This window comes from Myxine glutinosa, chromosome 11, assembly GCF_964187855.1.
Source record: "Myxine glutinosa chromosome 11, kmMyxGlut1.1, whole genome shotgun sequence".
Taxonomy (NCBI): Eukaryota; Metazoa; Chordata; class Myxini; order Myxiniformes; family Myxinidae; genus Myxine; species Myxine glutinosa.
In genome coordinates this window covers 36,094,141-36,113,509 of record NC_136271.1, presented here as the reverse complement: position 1 = coordinate 36,113,509, position 19,369 = coordinate 36,094,141, and the positions used below count along the sequence as shown (strand labels likewise).

The 19,369-nt window shown below is 44.1% G+C and overlaps 1 protein-coding gene across 3 annotated transcripts in view; it reads left to right on the top strand.

Annotated features, from left to right (window-relative positions):
• LOC137436113 (uncharacterized) overlaps positions 1–19,369 on the top strand; it is a 150,617-nt gene that overhangs the window by 56,271 nt on the left and 74,977 nt on the right. The window contains exons 11-22 of one of the 3 annotated variants that reach the window (XM_078786566.1): positions 9,085–9,130; positions 9,253–9,360; positions 10,100–10,160; positions 10,269–10,417; positions 10,568–10,636; positions 10,734–10,883; positions 10,974–11,019; positions 11,228–11,289; positions 13,005–13,056; positions 13,213–13,267; positions 13,382–13,401; positions 14,956–15,053. In XM_078786566.1, coding sequence (XP_078642692.1) covers positions 9,085–9,130; positions 9,253–9,360; positions 10,100–10,160; positions 10,269–10,417; positions 10,568–10,636; positions 10,734–10,883; positions 10,974–11,019; positions 11,228–11,289; positions 13,005–13,056; positions 13,213–13,267; positions 13,382–13,401; positions 14,956–15,053 — 916 coding nt within the window. Of the gene's footprint in view, positions 1–9,084; positions 9,131–9,252; positions 9,361–10,099; positions 10,161–10,268; positions 10,418–10,567; positions 10,637–10,733; positions 10,884–10,973; positions 11,020–11,227; positions 11,290–13,004; positions 13,057–13,212; positions 13,268–13,381; positions 13,516–14,937; positions 15,054–19,369 lie in introns of all 3 variants that reach the window. The other 2 variants (XM_068129830.2, XM_078786565.1) reach the window with 2 other exon arrangements.

Sequence of the window (19,369 nt, the reverse complement as noted above, 5' to 3'; positions counted from 1 at the left end):
TGAGAAAGTGGCTCGACAATTAAACTGGCCGGAGGAGGCCTGGACCATACTCGTGCAAAGTGTGCTGGTGGGGAAAGCTCAGGAAATTTATTCGGCGCTACCAATGGACCAATGTGCAGATTATGAGGTACTGAAGAAGCACATCCTCAAAGCCTATGAGTTGGTTCCGGAAGCTTACAGGCAAAAATTCAGGAAGGCCAGGAAGAGGGAGAGTGAGACCCATGTGGAGTTTGCCAGAGTGAAAGAAAACATGTTTGATCGGTGGTGTGAGTCAAAAGGAGTCGGGAAAGACTTCGACACATTGCGGGACTTGATCCTGGTGGAGGAATTCCAGCAGTGTGTCCACGAGGACATCAAAGTGTACCTGCAGGAAAAGAAAGTACCAAAGTTGTGGGACGCAGCCACCATGGCAGATGATTATGCCTTAACCCACCGAATAGGGGTCCACGAACCTAACTCCTCACCTAGATCTCCGCAGGGGAGGTGGGGAACAGCAGGTGCGGAGAACGACCATACATGGCGGCGGCCTCGAGATGATTATGGGGACAACTATGATACCCCACCTGTTCGAAATCAGAGGGATGCGGGCCCAAGACAAACTTATTTTTCAGGGGGCCCGAGGCAGACCACGAGTTTTTCCTCCGGGCCTACTTGCGCGTTTTGCAAGAAACCTGGACACTTGATGTCCAGTTGTTACCTCATGAAAAGGGACAACCCAGAGCGGAGTCCGACTATTACAACTCCGAATGCGATGGCTAGCGTAAGAAATCGCCATCAAAAGGGTTACCAACCATTTATTTCAGAGGGGTTTGTGTCACTGGATGGAGCCTTGACTAACCGGAGACCGGTTAGGATATTGAGGGACACAGGGGCCCATCAATCTTTAATGCTTGAAGGCATTTTGCCATGGTCCGAGGAGACGGCAACGGGGGATAGTGTTCGTTTACAGGGGATCGGGGGCGGTGTTAGTGCTCCCCTTCATGTCATCCATTTGGAGTCCGATTTGGTGTCAGGACCGGTCACCGTCGGTTTACAAGCCACGCTTCCTGTAGAGGGTGTATCTGTGGTTATCGGGAATGATTTGGCCGGGGGTCAAGTTTATGGTAACCTGAGGGTTGGTAAAGAGCCCAGCAGGGAAAATAACACCACACCAGCTCGGGATGGCGACAAAAGTGCCAAGTTATTTGTAGGGGGACTGAACTTCAAAACAGAGGAAGAAGTTCTGACCTCTGTCTTCAACAGATATGGGCCGCTGGTGGAAGTGCGGTTGGTAAGAGACTGGGAAACGCAACAGTCAAGAGGGTTCGGCTTTGTCACGTTTGCCAGCACAAAAGACGCCAGAGAGGCAGAGAAGAATTGGAATGGCAAGGATTTGGAGGGTCGGACGATAACAGTAGGGAAGGCATTTCGTAGGCGTCGAGAGGTCTACAGGAGAGGACAACTGGGCGGTAGTTTTGGTGGTGGCCGCAATCAATATTATTATGGAGGCTCCCTGAGTTACGGCAGCTCCCGAAGGAAGGATTGTCAAAGTAGTGGCCGAGAAGGAGACCGCTATTCATGGGACTACAGGGACAAGCGGTCCCACCATAATTATTAGGGAAGTTCTGAGAAGTTGAAGCACTGAATGCGGCGGAGCCGCCGAGCCAAGATTCCTACACGGATTAACCGTGAACGCCGTTCCTAAAGGCGTCCATGTAGTGAACTTTCATGCACGGACTAACCGTGAACTCCACGTTCCTCAAGGCGCCCATGTAGAGAACTTTCCTGCACGGACTAACCGTGAACTCCACGTTCCTAAAGGCATCCATGTAGTGAATACTCGGCTTGGCCTCCCGGAAAAAGTGCTATCGAGTGGCTTAACTTTGGATCTTTGATCAACCCCTTAACCTTCATTCACAAGAAACTGACGGTCAAAGTCAGAGGGTCATGAGATGGATTTTGATTTGGCAGGGACAATGTCGTTGCTGGTGCTTAGTCCAGATTGAGTAATCTGGAGGGGTTGTGGTGAAATTTTGGTTGCTTTATTTTTAAGTGATAACTGTGCCCGGGGGGAACTGATAAGGTGGGGGGGGTTGAGTTATCTGGTTTGTTTCTCCAAATTGGCCGGCAAAGAAAGTTTTCGCTGGGTTCAAACTTTCTTTCTTGAAGGGGGGGAGTGTTACATATTTATGTGAATGTATGTGAATTACCATTCAGGTCTTTGCTTATCCATGTTTAGTAGATGAAGGGTTGTTGTGGTTGGAGGGTCAGGAGCCCTTCTGAAAAGTGTCCGGAAACGGAAGTGACCGGAAACGGAAGAAGAAAAGACACGAGGAAGAAACGCGACGAGTATTCTTCTTCCTCGCCCCGCTCCGACGAAAGGTGGGATTGATTGAGCCGTGTGGAAAAGCGGCGTTCCCGAGCCCGTCTGGCGAGAGGAGTTACCGGGACGGATACCTGCCCGGTGGACGTCAAACTGTCGTGTGGCCGTGCACCGACCCAGCGTTTGGCACCGTTCGCGACACCGTCTAAAAAGACGCGTACGGGTCGCCCGTTGGGGCCTAACACGCCTTGCAAGCGGCGTGGGGCTTTTGGCTTGCTTTCCCGTACCCGCTTCGCGTGGCCACGAGGGGCTGCAGCCGGGGTGCCTGGTACGATACTTGCCCGGTGGAAACACGTCCACCCGGGGTTCGTTCAACCGCCCGAGTGCGGCGACGCCGACCATCATCTTGGTCAGGAGGGGCCCAGAGACATTGTGCGGGACCGAGACCAAAAGGGGGTCGTGAGTACCCACGGGGACACACATATATATAAGATGGCCATCTTAATCATAGGGAATTGATTGTGGATTGGGAATTGTTGATAGTTGATAGTTGTTTATTGTTGATTGCTCGGGGAAAATCTCCGTGGTTGTATCATTGAAATTGTATGGTATCATTACCATTGAAATATATCCTTGAACATCAGTTGTCTCTTGGGTGGAATTCATATGGATTGCGTGGCGAAAGCGCATATATAATACAACTTTCTGGCGAAGTTCCTCTCACGGTCCGGGGGTCACCGAGACCAGGTATTCACCGAGGGGACCACGTAACAGTATGTTGAAATATGTTGGAAAAAGTCAAAACTTTACATGGGGTGTACTTACTTTTTCACGTGACTGTACATACAGGGTGTTTCAAAAAGATTGATACAACTTTGACTTCCTGACACTTCTTTGTTTTTTGACCTATACCGTTTTCCTTTTCAGGGTTTGGTGTTGTTATCATGGGGTGTTATAAATAACAACGGTGTTGTTTTTTTTTTTTGTTTTTTTTTTTGTTTTTTTTTGTATACAAGATCGAGGCTCGTGAAAGAGCGAACATTAATCACACAGAAAGACAAACAGACACATAAAACAAATAACATCGGGAGCGGTAGACAAGATGGGGAGAGAGGGGGAAGGACACAAACACAACATTTGAGAGCAGGGACCGAGAGACATGGAGACATCGAGAGATCTGTGGGAGGGAGAGGGCTTTGGGGGGGAGGCATGTGAAGGGGGGGGGGGGGTGGGAGAGGTATAAACATATGGACACTGCCAGGATTTCCAGGAAAGAAGTTGGAATTTCAAACAAGGTGGATCTGGGGTGAATTAGTGGGGGTAGAAAAGATCAAGGTTATGGATGGGGGAAGATAAGAGATGGTGGTGAACAGCTGTTTTAAAGACCTGGAGGGAGGAGAGGGATTGAAGGGAGTGTGGGAGTTTGTTCCACAGGCGGGAGAAAAGAGGAATGAAAGAGTGAAGGTGAGCAGAGAGCCGAGATTTCGGCAGTTTAACCATCAGAGGGTTGCTGGCAGATCTTGTGCGACCTGTAGGAATATTTGGGGGACAGAGCACAGAGAGAGCTGGGGGAGCAAGGCCGGAGAGGAGTCGGTAGAAGACAGAAAGGCCACCTACCTGCCTGCGGTGAGTGAGTGAAAGGCCCTCAGAGATAGCTTCATCGCGGGAGATTCCAATGATTTTGAAAGCTTTGGATTCAACAGCGTGAAGCCGAGCCAGGTGTGAGGCAGGAGCACCAGCCCATAGGGGAGAACAGTATTCCATTGAGTCAGGATCAGTTGTTATTTGTTCCCTGGGATTTCTAGCTCCATCGATCAACTATGCCATTGACAGTGGAGTAGAAGACAAAAGTGGTGGCTCTGTGGTACGAGACTAAATCATATGTGGACACCCGCCGGAGGTTCTGCCGGGAATACGACCTCAGACCACGTGATGGACCCACAAATTGTGCCATTCAACGTATTGTGTAACATTTTGAGCACAAGGGAACAGTGCAGAACCAGAGCAAGGGCAACAGTGGCAGGCCAGCATCAGTAACCAAGAGCCAAGCCAACATCAACGCCGTGTGGGATTCTGCAGTGGGCAGTCCCAAGAAGTCCCACCACCGGTGCTCCCAGGAGCTGGGCATGAAACCAACATCAGTCCGGCGGAGCCTCACTAAGGAACTGAAGCTTTTCCCAAACATCATCTCTATTAGGTATGCACTGAGTCAAAATGGCATGAGAAGGAGACTTGATATGTGCATTTGGCTCAGTGATAGGATGGAGCGGTACTCAAACTGGATCAACCTGTTGAGGTTCAGTGATGAAGCCCATTTCCACTTGAACGGTGCCATCAACAACCACAACAACATTTTCTGGAGGGCAGAACCACATGAACGTTGGAGTCAGGATCAGTGCCTGTCTGAACCGTGGAGGGGCACACTTCGAGAACATCAATTACAAGGATTTTGCGTAAATGCCAATTTCAGACCTTGGGTTCTCACTAACTCCAGCAGTGAGTTACTGCAATAGCAATCAGTGATAGAAAATACCATGTCATAAGCTTTCAAGAAATGTTTGGTTCACGTTCCTGAGGTGTCTATTTCTTTGTAAATAAACGTTTAAAGTTGAATCACTCTTTTTGAACCTATATATATATATATATATGTGTGTGTGTGTGTGTGTGTGTGTGTGTGTGTGTGTGTGTGTGTGTGTGTGTGTGTGTGTGTGTGTGTGTGTGTGTGTGTGTGTGTGTGTGTGTGTGTGTGTGTGTGTGTGTGTGTGTGTGTGTGTGTGTGTGTGTGTGTGTGTGTGTGTGTGTGTGTGTGTGTGTGTGTGTGTGTGTGTGTGTATATATATATGTGTGTATATGTATATATATGTGTGTATATGTATATATATGTGTGTATATGTATATATATGTATGTATATGTGTGTATATGTATATATATGTGTGTATATGTATATATGTGTATATATATGTATATATATTGTTATGAATTTGGTAGAGCAATATCTAGAGCTAGGTAGATCTGAATAGGTAGGTATTCGGCTGTCGTGACAGGGACTCTACATGTAATAAGTTCTTGATGTTTAGGCGTTTGTGGGGTAAGATGTATGATTGTGGATCTACCTGGAGGTCCGAGTGTTAAATAGTGAGGGATTAAAGGTAACGCCCCTGTGAGTCTCACCTGGTAGTCAAACCTTTGTCCATTATGGCACTGCAAACCACATAAACATTAGTTAGGTCCTTAGCGCAACATTAAATAATTCCCTTTCCCTGACATTGACTTCGTAATAAATAGACAGGAAACCAGGCCAAAAACACCGCCATGGTTGGCCGCCGCCGTTCGCACCTCAAAGGCCCACCAACCTCGCGTGTTACGTGTTACAAAACGACCGCGGGGGGGTCGCGGACGGGAGATGTCAGGAGTCGCATGCCGCAGAGGGCGTGACCTGGGCGAGTTGGGAGGCTGTGATTGGCTGAGGAGTGCGCCAATGTGACGTCATCGGCCACCAATATATGCGACGGTCGGACGCCATTTCAGGCAGTTGAGTTGAGTTGAGTTCGTGGCAGTCCAGAGAGTACACAGGGAGTTCGTTGGAGCACACAGTCGACGCGGAGACACAGTTGGTGGAAAAAGCTCCCCGAAGACAGTTGGTGGAAAAGCTCCCCGAAGGCAGTTGGTGGAGAGTTCGTTCACACACCGAGCACACCAAGCCCACAGAGCACGCGGCAGTTCGCAGCAGTTCGTTGCAAGTCGAGCCCTCCGTTGAACCATTGGTGCACGGGCCTTGTGGAGATCGTCCTCGTGTGAAGCTGCTGGCCACGCGTCGGACGCGTGGTGCTTGGAGCGGGGCCTCGTGGAGCTTGGAGCGAAGGACCTGGTGGTGTGCGATCGGGCCAAAAGGAGCGGTGTTGGACGGCCGCCACGCCAGACGACGAAAGACAGATAAGCCGCATCCGCGTACATTTGAACGACGTGACGTGTTATTTTTGTATTCATAATCTCCCTCGTATCATGTTTGCTGTCAGTCGTGTGGGGACGTCCCGATTTAGAGTTATTAGATTTACCGGCGCGGCTTTTTCACTGTATTACTATTCGATAATAAATCCTTATATTATTTTCTGTATATATATCTGAACGCAGTTTTCCTGGGTGTTTGATTTTAATAGGTAAGGTTGCGGAGCCTTCGCTGTGTCCCGCCATTCCGCGCGTTTGTGTTGAACTTGAGTCCGCCATTGAGTGTTCGCCTCGGGAGTTAAAGTCTCGCAAATCGGCCATTCGTAACTGTGGTGTTAATCACAGTTGCGTAACAATATGTATATATATGTATATATATATGTATATATATATATGTATATGTATATATATATATGTATATATATGTATATATATATATGTATATATATGTATATATATGTATATATATGTATATATATATATATATATGTATATACAGTGGAACCTTGACTTACGAGTTTAATCCGTTCCGTGACCGAGCTCGTAACTCAATTTGCTCGTATCTCAAATCAAATTTCCCCATTGAAATGCATTGAAATGCTATTAATCCGTTCCAGCCCGCCAAAAACCACACCAATTTTTTTTTAAATATACAGTATATATAAAAATATCTCGCGCTTTATATTTCACCTGTATGCAGCATACAAGTTGGCAGGATGGCCTGGACTGGAGGTACGCACACTTGACTCTAAAGTCTAAACTGTCCAGCCTGGGTTTGAATCCCGACCCAGCTATAACCTGTCATGGGTGAATCACAGGCAGGGTGATTCATCAATGGGTGTACCGCTAAACTGGGCGCCCCGTTTGCGTCCCATTAGTTGTTGGATGTTAAGGATCTCACCGTGTTTTCCACAAAGAGAAGGCGAGCTATCGCCGGCACTCTGAACAAGTTGACGGCAGAGATACTGTACTTGCACGGCATGATAACCACGTGTCGCACGATCTCTTGTCATGGTCCACAAGATTATCACAGAGAGGTGCAGCTTCCAGCGTTTCGAGATCTGATCCAGGCCTATCCAACGAGACCGGTCCCAGCGTTCTAGGCCCGGTGGTTGTCTCAGACGGACCCGACAACGGCAGTGTTCGTTTTAACTTGATTCGATTCGAGCGCCGACGTGCCGGCGAACAAAACCGGTCATATCTTTTGAACGCGTGGCTCGATTTTTACAAAATAAACTTTTTCTTGAAGGTCTGAACCGTGCGCTCAAAACGATACCGAGTTTGACCCTGAGAGAGCCGTTTTGCGCCGGCAAAGGCGCCTTGTGTGACGTGAGGACCACGTCGTGCTGCATAGATTATCATATCATTATCGGCGGCGTTATATATCATTAGCGCTATACGACAGAGATACTGTACTTGAACGGCAAGATAACCACGTGACCACGTGACCGGGTGGCGAAAGCTCGTAACTCGGATCTCGGCTCGCATCTCAAAGCAATAAACTGCCAGAGTGATGGCTCGTATCTCGAAAAACTCGTAAGTTGGGGCACTCGTAAGTCGAGGTTCCACTGTATATATATATATATATATATATATCTCAATATATATATATATACACACACATAAACAAAAAACTTTGAATCCTTTATCAATGACCGATGGTGACAGGAAGGGAAATTTTTGCAAACCGATATATGACAAACACATGACTTCTCAAAATTATCTCCACGTCAGACTTTCATCTACTTAAAGTACAGCAGTGCTCTACAAATGTGGCATATTTTTTACCATTTCATCTCTGTGGACATGATAAAATTGAATTTTCAATCTTTATATTTAAAAGTTAACTAGCAGGGTACCTGGCGTTACCGGTGCTGTTCTAAAACTCCAGGCATTTTAAAGAAATCAAATTTTGTTTTTGTTTCTATTTTTGTGGGGACTTAAAACATTTCCCTATAACCTCAAAGAAAAGGGTCTGGGATAATTTAATATTAACCTTCACATCTATCTATAATTCCAGTAATCTCTGTGTGTTTGTTTGTTTGTACGTTTGTACGTTTGTTTGTCTGTGACCGCTGTTTCTCGACAACCACGGGTCCGATATACTTTAAACTTGCCAGGTATATTGCTGGGGACCCGAGGATGTGCCTTTTCAAGGTTTCATATTAATCGGACAATTACTTACCGAGCTATGTCCAAAAAACGATTCAACCAATCAGAGAGCAGCGAGCTATCGCGTGTGCCGAACGTGGCGAACACACTCTGCCTCGGATGGCACATTTGAGAGCGTATTCATTTATTTCACGTTTGCAAACTATGTTGCCGCTATGTTGGCGTTAAACTATGTTTTAAAACTAATAAAAACCATTTCATCTAAATAGAGGGGGGGGGGGGGGGGATTGTCACTGTACTCGCAAGCCGTTCGCCGTTCGCTTTGGCGTTGCGAATGGACCAACACATTTCATGGACCAAACCATTTCATGTAAAGCGTTCGCCGTTCGCTTTGGCGTTGCGAATGCACCAAAACATTTCATGGACCAAACCATTTCATGTAAATAGAGGGGGGGATATAATTTTAGATATAGATATAGTACGGGCATGCCCTAGTTGCTACAAATGCTATGGCAGTATAGAGTGGTTAAAAAGTGATTTGGAGCAATTAAAATACCAACCAACATGATGTATGTTTCTGTTGAAGGTTATTCATCCAATACTGGGAGGCTTGGTGCACAAGTTCAATGTTGACATTGGTGGTACATTAAAAAAAACAACCTCAATCTCTATCAAAAGCATAATTTGATGATTTTGCTTAACAGCCTTGTTACTGTGTGTTTAGGATCGTGACGTTGCCATGCATTTCAGTTTACTTGGAGGACAATGAGGTAAGTAGTATTAACTATGTAATGGTACTTGCCTTGTCGCTGTGCTTGAGTTGTCTCCGACTGCCAATAGTGATGGTTGAGTCTCATCACGTTATTTATCTACGGATGGTGTTCGTTTACAGCTTCAGATGCCGAATGATAAAAAACTTGAAAAGTTTTGGATTGATTTCAATAAGGGAAGCAAAAGAATAGCCTTTTTCATTGCTGATGACGAAGATGACGACAACAAGGTGAGTCCGTTTGATTATCCCCTCCATATTGGACACCCATACTTACTCGGTAGTTGTAATTTGTAATGTAATTGTAATTTTAATTTAATGTAATTTGTATAACCGCAGGCCTTCCCTTTGATTGTTGCATGACTAGCGGTTTCATGCAGATCAAATGCTTGTTCATCTCGGAATGTTTACATGCAGCTGGCGCTGTACATGCTGTTTTGCACACCTATTTTTATTTGTCACCGTCATTGTAAAAAAAAACAAAAAAAAAAAACACACACACACACACACACACAACACGTCCTGGTGTTGGCTTAGCGGTTAGGGTGCCGACTTGGGATCCTAGGATCCTGGGTTAGAATCCCGGTCGATCGCTGAATTAACGCCAGGGGGGTTGACTCAGCCTGTCATCCTTCTGAGGTGGGCAAATTGAGTACCAGCTTGCTGGGATGAATGATCCCGGTGTGTACCCCGGTTAGAATAGGTACACCGTATCCCTGCGCATCGTAAGAGGCGACCAAGGGTTGGCGTCAGGAAGGGCATCCGGCCATAAAAACATTGCCTCAAACCGGGAACCATGATTGTCATGGGGCCCGCAAGGCTAACCCCTGCTCTGGCAGGGAAAATGACCTTAAAGCGATCAGTCATTATTCATTCATTCATTCATTCACTGTCATTGTAAAAAAACAAACAAACAAAAAAAAACTGCCGCAGTGTCACACGTATAATGTGAATAACTGTTGTTTTCCAGGATGGTTTTTGGGAATCTATCAGCATCCATGAAGATGTGATTTCGAGTTACGAGATTAAGAGTAAGTAATGCGTGAGCATGCAAGGCTGGCCTTCTAAGGATGTGACTTGATGCCAGTTTGCCCTGTGATGATTTTGTCACTCGTGTAAAAATGTGCTTTTGGTTTCAGTTTGTAATGCCGAACAGGTGCTGTACATCCACATGACTGAGCCAGTTGTCGCTTTGAAAATGAAAGGGAACATGATCCACATCCATTTTGAATATCAGTTTGATGTCCTCGATTCTGTGCAAAGTGTTTATGGGGAAAAGAAATGCAAGGTGAATTAGAGCATTCCAAATGACTGATTTATAATAAATGATATTTCTTTTGAATAACAACCTGGTTTTGCAATATCATCTGGGTTGTCATTCTGAACTTTTCAGCATTAATTGTCCTTTTTATATACATACATATACATCCAATCGCAGAAAGCGAAAGAGACAAAGCAGATGCCTGAAGCTGTCGGTCCAATCACCATGGGTACCGAGCATGTTTTGGTACGTTCTTTAAAATTACTCCGAGGGGATTAGAGACTTGTGATGAACTTTGGAAGTGAAGTATTTCCTTGTGTTGCTCGTATTCCCTGCTATGCAGGAGGATTTATCAGTGAGGGAGCTTCCTCCTGGCCGTAACTATTTCAGTGATACTGAGCCATGGACCAGTAGCAGAACTTTCTTTCAAGTACGCCAGTCATATGGCTTCAGTGATGGAGAGATTGGGGGGAAATTACGACTTCCTTCCTTTGTGAGTATAAATTGTGTAGCACAACGTTCTGTGCAAGAACTTTTGCTGATCCTTTTTGTTGCAGTTTTAATTAATATTGTTCTTTTGCAGAAGAAAAAATCTTCATGCCGTGAGATTACTGACGTTGGAATGAAAGGTTTGTGGTATATGAGATTTTTAGCATGCATACAAGCAGGACCTCGACAAGTTGTTTGATGAAAGTGATGCGCTTCTCTTGGAAGTGCACTCTGATAATCGTTTTGTTTTATGTAATATGTGGCATCGATTTTATTTCAACGTGAACCTTTTATACTTGATTTTGACTCGTGGTCATTTGCGTTGCTATCATTGTTTCACCCAATCAGGAATAAGCTTTGGAGGTGATCGTGAGGAGCAGCACATCGCTGGGACGGCAGCAGTGCAGAGGGTGTGTCATGCAAATCAAATATCACATTAAGAAAGCAGTTACTATGTTCTTCAAATTTCAACCTGTGGAGATCTCTCATACGCTCTCAAATGATTTGGCTCATACCACCAAGGGATTGAACCTGGCTCTGGCTTAATGGTGGTGGCTGGCTTAAAATCTTAGGGTCCTCAGTTTGAGCTGTTGTTCCGTTAACTAACATCTGGTGGGTTAACTCGGCCTGCCATCCCTCCAAGGTCTGCAAAACGAGTACCAGATTACTGGGAAGAATGAGCCATTCAAGTGTCCTGCATCGGAATGGCGTCCCGCCCAAAATTGTGCCCGCGAGACAATGGGAAACTGCCCCGACAGCCCAATGCATTTTAAGACATGAAAGTTGTGGTTCTTCTCATCTTCTAGGGGATTGGATGTTCCTTTGGGACTTCGTGACATCACGTCTCATTTTTGTTTTGAATAATGCTCAAATTCATTTCTCTCGGGGCATTTTGTTGTTTTCTTCTCTTTTGCTGAGGTATGGAAACTACTCTTAGAAATGTATAAAACGTCTCTACTCTGGACATGCTGCTTCTGCTTTCTTCCTGGGAATTCTTCCAAAGCAAACTGCTCTCTCTCATGCACAGATTTATCCCATCTCGCACAGATTTGCCCTCATGCTTCTTGAATTTTAACGCTTGTACTCTAAGGGTTATTTTATGATTTGGTTCAATGCCAATCATAAGCCTCTCGGCCAATCATCCTTTCATTGCATCACAACCCTCGTTCACCTGCATGTGCTCGATTTGCTAACCTTGCCTGTACATTTTTGGTGAGAAATTTAAGCATTAAATGTATTTTTTCCACACATGGCTTTATCATGGGTTTAACGTTCTAAGCTGAGGAGCATTCAAGATTGTAACATGGCAGTATGACTGGTGAGTTGGTTTATGATTCAGTGAATGATTAGAAATTGAGTAGAAGGGAAACGTGTATGCTGCATGTGTGAGAAGTGTTGTGATTTATGGGAGTGAGACATGGGTCATGAATGTAGAGCAGCAACGAAGGCTGGAAAGGGTGGAAATGCGAATGGTTCGGTGGATGTGTGGAGTATCGTTGAGAGAAAGGAAGACAAATGATGAATTGTGAAAGATGATGGGAATAGAGCCTGTGATGGATGCTGTGAAGAGAAACAGTTTGAGATGGTTTGGTCATGTGTTGAGGAAGGATGAAAGTGACTGGTTGAGAAGAGTGATGGAAATGAATGTCGAAGGAAATCGAGGACGGGAAAGACCGAGAAAGACTTTGCTAAAGATGGTCGAATAAGAAATGCGGGCAAGGGGGTTAACAAGGAGAGATGCAGAAAATAGGGCAAAATGGAGAAGATTGTCATGGGGACCGCAAGGCTAACCCCTGCTCTTGCAGGGAAAATGGCCTTAAAATTCCCGTTGTTGTTGTTGTTTGAATGAGTAGAAATTGGGTATATCTTGCGACACGTGACTAGGAATACGAATGGTGAATTGGGCAACTAGGCCTCAACCAAAATGGCTGCCACCAAGGATTCAACGATTTGAGTAGATGGCAGAATAGATAGTTGCATAACTCTGTTTGCACAATCTTGAATGCATCCCAGCTGAGTTGCACAGCATTATGCAATGACTTTGAGTGTTTCTTGAACGTCTCTGGATGTTTGGTTAGGTACGTTTTCATGAAAACGGTTTTTGATCGATTGTTGGTACTTTCAGACTAAGAGAGGTCAATGGAAGCTGCTTACTCCAGAATGCACATGCGAGATTGGTAAGTGGACCATTGCCTGAGTTCACATGTGATAAAGCTTTCATTGAAGCTACACTTCTGCAGTTGTTTAACTGTTACTCTGCATATGTGTTAAATGTTCAGTAAAATGTGCAGTATTTTTTTTGATTGGATGACACTTGCTGTTTGTTCACCTAGAAAGTCCACTTTCACAGTCTCCCTCTGAACGGAGAGGGCTTTTGGATATACCAAGGTAAGTTTGTTAACTTTTTTTTTTTTTTTTTTTTTTTTTTTAAGTTTGAACTGATTGCTCTGCAAGAGAACAAGTATAGATCTGTGCTGATGAAAAACTGCTTGTGACTTTCAGCATCAGCCTCGAGGATATGAGTAAGAAACTGAGTGCCCTGCGCAAAGATAGATCGTTTGCTGTGCCCATCAGGGAGGATGTAAATAGCAAACGTGTGTCTGATGTCATGACGAATGGTCATGCAGAATGTAAAAGTAAGTGCTTCTGATACATTTGTGCACCGAAAATGTGTTCAAGTTGCATTACTTCAAGTGCTATGCTGGGAGCCGAGAGTGTGGAGAGTGTGGAGAGTGTGGAGAGTGTGGGGAGTGTGGAGGTGGGGTGGGGATCTGGATTTTACTTTGGGTAGTGTTACGTGTTCCTCCCCGACCTCCTGGTCTCGGTATACCTCCGAACCCCGGGAGGAATCACGGCAGAAAAATATATATTTCCGTGTCGAAATCAATAAGGAAACAACACCAATGATTACGAACAAACCAATAATATATTATAAATCACACAGGAATAACATTACCACCAATGACAATTAAGAGTGCACTCTCTATTCCATCAGCTAGCATGCATAAAGTAACTCAGTGTTCCAAGTGAGTGGAAAGAACCTTCCCCAATGTCTCTATAGTCCTGTATTCGAGCTCAGAGTTGGTCCCCTCAAGTGATCAACGGAACGATGTCGACTCGAAACCAGTCTCGTTCCGAGGGCAGGCACGGACACGCCGCCCAAAACGGCACCAAGGCGCACGCGGCCCAAAGCGGAGAAAAGGGTCACGTTGTTAAAGTGGCACAAAGGCGCACTCACGGCGACTGGGAAATCCAACGGCCCCCTCCAGGTACGAACTTTCACTGTTCACGGTCGGCAAGCCGCAAAGTAATCGTCAGAAGCCTCGGTGCACACACACCACAGATACGTCTGAACGCGGTGGAAACGGTTGCGGAAGCAAGGAAAGTTTGCTCGACGCGTGAAGCGCACGAGTTAAAATGGTGGACGGCGCGTACTTGAGACGTAATCACACGACGATGGTTCCTCCGAATCAAACGCCAACCTGACACGCAGGTTTGATCAGTCACAACGATAACAACTCTATCGCGGAATCCCTTTCCAGGAAACCCCAAAGTTCACTCGTGTCTCTTGCTCGACAATGGTCGAACCAGAACGCAAAGCAACCGGCTTCTTCTCCGACTTTTCTCACCGCCTCCTCCTCTTCGCTCGTCGTTTTCCGGTCCACTATTTCCTGTATCATTTTAAGTTAACCTTTTTAACTTTAGATAGCTGTTCCTGAATAATAAACCTTTTGAGAATAATAATAATACCTAATATCAGAAACTTGTCAAGTGGGTGAAAACTCCAATAACGGAAGTTACGAATCCGTAACAGTAGCTGTGCTTGTTTACACTACATATATTATTTGAAATACAGCAGACAATTTTCCCAAACTACAAAAAATTGAAAATGATCAACTTTGCCAAACTGAACCTAGAGGCTGGGTTGGTTGTGGATGAATTATCCCAACTTCTCCTGAGTTTGTTTGTAATAAGGTTATGAAGTTGATTTATTTATTTATTTATTTCAATTTTTTACAAATGCTGTAATTCTTTTTTTTTTTTCCTCCATGGGACAGATCTTTTATTTTTTTCAGAAAGAAGTACCAAAGCCAGCATTGCAAAGGGAACAGAACCAACAGCGATCCAGGAGAATGGGTTCTTTGCCAGTGAAGATGACCAAGCATCCAGTCCGGTGAGGGAAAGGGTTGAAAAATGTTTGGATCATGATTGCGACCTCGCTCTACATTGCCATTCAGAAACGAGTCACGATAGTGATAGCCCTTCCTCTGAGGCAGCCCAGAATGGCCTGTTCTTTGTTGATGTCAGATAGATGATCTTGAGTATAAACGAGTTGAACTGTGGTAGGAAGTTGCTGCAAGTCGAAGGATTGTTGTGTGTGCATTGTGCTCTGACACTCACTCCTTGACACTCGTGCATACTTGATACTTGATACTTGATGAATGACACTCGTACAAGTGAGCGCGACCCTAAATTATCGAAGATACAATTATGAATTGCTCGGTTCTTTAAAAAAAAATTTTTTTTTAATGATTCGTGTTGTCCTGCCCATATATCTCTTAGGCATAATATTTTGATCTTGCGGATTGCTACCTGGTGAAGCTAAACAAATGTACGTGTGCACATGCATCCATCACATTACTGCACAATGGGAAGATGTTCGTGAGTGGAGCAGGAATCCGAAAATGTAAAGTAGTCTACAGTGAGTTGTAAAGACTAATTGTTTGGCCTAAAATGGACTGCTTTTCTTGAGAAAGTTATTTTAGAATCATTGGGTATAATTACATGTCCCACACCAAGTATGAATCGTTAAAATAACTTGTTGACATGTGACCGGGGTCAATGGGATGCATCTACAAGGAAAAATGTTAAAACATACCCCTGTATTATAATGGACACTTAACCATGTGGGCAAATACTCTGTGTATTGAAACCCACACTCAAGCAACGTATGTGTGTATCTGATCGACATTTGGACCAAATTTCGACTTTGCATCCTGCTTCCTTAACTATTTTGTACATTTTGAATTGTCTGAGGGCATGTTGAAATGTAATGCCTCATATTCTTTCTTCAAAACCGGTAAAGATATTTGAATCTTCTTCTTCTTTGATATTATGCAGATGGCTGTGGGGTAGCACAATTGTCTGAGGATGCTTCTGTGCTGCCGATGCAATGTCGGTTATGGCAGGAATTTGTAATTTGGCCATGGTGCCGGCGATAGCTTGCCTACTGTTTGCAAAGGATACTTTTGGATCTATAACATCCACCAACTAATGCTGATCGTCGGGATACCCGTTTAACGTCCATCCGAGGAACAGCACATACATTGATGCCTGATGACACATTGAAACACCGGGATGACAGTTTATAGCTAGGTCTGGGTTCAAACCCAGGGTAAACGGCTTTGAGGCGAGTATGCGTACCTCTCGGCCATTCTGTCAGCCCCCGATATTCAAATGAAACAAAGCCAGATACTCATATCAATCTTTTTTCTGCCATGGTACATACAGTGCCTGCCATAAGTATTGAAAAGGTCGTCAAATTTGTTATTATTGTTATATACTCAAGAAATTTGGATTTGAGATCAAAAGATGAATATGAGGCAAGAGTACAGAAGGTCAGCTTTTATTTCTTGGTATTTCTATGTAATTATGTTTTACCATTGTAATTGTAGAACAATAACACTTCTTATGTTCAGTCCTATCATTTTAGGTAAGCATAAGTATTGGAACAGATTAGCATAGAAGTAAATTAAAGTATATAATAGTTAGTATTTGGTTGCATTTCCCTTGCATGCAGTAACTACATCGAGCATGTGACCCATTGACATCACCAAACTCTTGGTATCTTCTTTTGAGATGCTTTGCCATGTCTTTACTGCTGCCATTTTCAGTTGTTGTTTGTTTTGGTGAGGTTTCTGTCCTTCGTCTCCTCTTCAGCAAGGAGAAATCCATTGGATTTAAATCATGAGATTGAATTGGCCAGCAGTCTGAAACCTTCCACTTTTTTCCCCTGATGAACACCTTGGTTGTGTTGGCAGTGTGTTTGTGTCATTATCTTCTTGCATGGTGATGCACCATCCAATGAGTTTGGAGACATTTTCTTGTACATAGGCAGACAAAATGTTTCCGTTCACTTCCGAATTCATTCTGCTATGGCCATCATTAGTTACATCATCAACACTGAGAAAAAGACATAAAATGTCGTAGCCCCCATGGTTTTAGTAATTTTGCTGTACGGAATTAAAGGCCACCAGTCGGCCATCTTTTGTCAGATTAAAAAACAATCTTCTCCATATGTATGCTCATGTATTGAATTTATGCCAAGGTTGAACACAATCGGTCCATGCATGTCCGAGAAATGGGTGGACAAATGTTGAAGTAACAAAATGGCCCCCATTCGGTCATCTTGGATCTGATCTCGAAAGAAAATGATGTACATATGTAAGCATCATTCATTGTCTGCCTGCCAAGTTTGAACAAGATTGGTAAATGCTTGTCCAAGAAATGGTTGAGGATGTGTTCAATACTGGTTTTTTTTTTTACAACTAAAATGGCCACCAGTCTACCAGTTGGCCATCTTTGATCATATCGCAAGATAAAGTGAGGTGCACATGTTTGCCCTCATTCATTATCTGTGTGCCAAGTTTGGACAAAATCTGACAATGCATGTCGAAGAGATGGTTGAGGATGTGTTTCATTCAACATTGGGTTTTTTACAACTAAAATGGCCGCCAGTCAGCCATCTTTGATCGCATTGCAAAACAAAATGATGTGCTTATGTATAGCATCATGTATTGTCTTTCTGCCAAGTATGAACAAAATCGGTCCGTACATCTCTGAGATATGGTTGCGGACGCACTCATGAATGGATGGATGAGACCCAACCCATAAGCCCCTGTTTCGGACCAAGTCCAACAGGAGCTAATAAAGATGAATGAGCCAGTTCTAGAGGCAGCCATGCAAGCCCAAGCCATGACACTACCTCCACCATGCTTCACAGATGAGGTAGCATGCTTGTTCATATGCTGTTCCTTCCTTTCTCCACACTTTTACTTTGCTAAAGGTTTATCTTGGTCTCATCTATCCATAAAACATTCTTCCAGAACTCCATCGGCTCACCTCTGTACTTCTTGGCAAATTGTAATCTGGCCTTTCTAATTTGGTGCTGATGAGAGGTTTTTTTCATCTTGCGGTGTAGCCTTTGTAATTCTGCTGTTGAAGTCTTCTGTGAATGGTAGATTGTGATACTTTCACCCTTGCACTCTTGAGGTTGTTAGAGATGTCACTGACAGTTGTGTTATGGTTTTTCTTCACAGCTTTGATGATTTTTCTGTCATCAACTGCAGTTGTTTTCCTTGGCTGACCTGGCCATTGTCTATTGCTAAGTACACGAGTGTTTTTTTTTCTTTTTTGAGATATTCCAAATTTTTGTATTTACTATGCCCAATTGTTGTGCGATGGTTCTAATTGAAGTCTTCTGTTCTTTCAGTTTCCAAATTGCTTGCTTTTGTTTCATCGTCTGTTATCTGGTCTTCATGTTGGTTTATGCCTACGAACTCCAAAGGCAGACGACCAAGGCAAAAGCAAAGCTTAAAACCAAGACTAGACATTCACCTCTTTTATGTGTCGATGTACCAATCAATGCAACAAGAAACACCTGTCAGTTATTTGTTCCAATACTTATGCTTACTTAAAATGGGGAACGAAAAAAAGTCTTCCGGCATTAATTGGTGGACGTTGAAGAGATCAGTGTCCACCATTGCCAAATAAAAGCACCATGGCCAAATTACAAATTATTGGCCTAAACCACAGAGGGCAATGCATCAGCAGCATAGCTGCGCTCCCACTGACGATGCAACCAGCTGCCACAGACTGCATATGAAATGAATAAATGATAGCAATCATCATTCACAGCCCTTAAACACGACAAAGATTTAACTCTCCTGAACTTGATTCCATGAGCAAGAATTATTGCGCTTATGCTGCTCTTTACATGAATGCGTGTTCCCTCTTTACATGAACGCAAATAACCTGCGGGTTATACATAAAAAAAAGTTCTAGAAATTCCAACTGTGAGCTGTACATGTGTGCGAGTTATGCGGTAGTTTCTTTACCATACGGCACATGACATAACCACAGGGGGAGAAACAGTAAATATATATATATATATATATTACAGTAAAATACTGAATTGCTGAATTAACGCCAGGGGGGTTGACTCAGCCTGTCATCCTTCTGAGGTTGGCTAATTGAGTACCAGTTCACTGGTAATTCCCTGTTTGTCGCTAAAGGCGGCAAAAAGGGTTGGCGTCAGGGAGGGCATCCGGCCGTAAAACATTGCTTCAAAAAGGGGACCAAAAAACAACAACAACCACGGTTCCGAAAAAGGCCAACCCCCGCTTGCGGGGAAAAATGGCCTCTAAAGGTGGTTATTTTATTATATATACAGTAAAATAGATACTACAGTAAAGTATGAAGGAGATACAA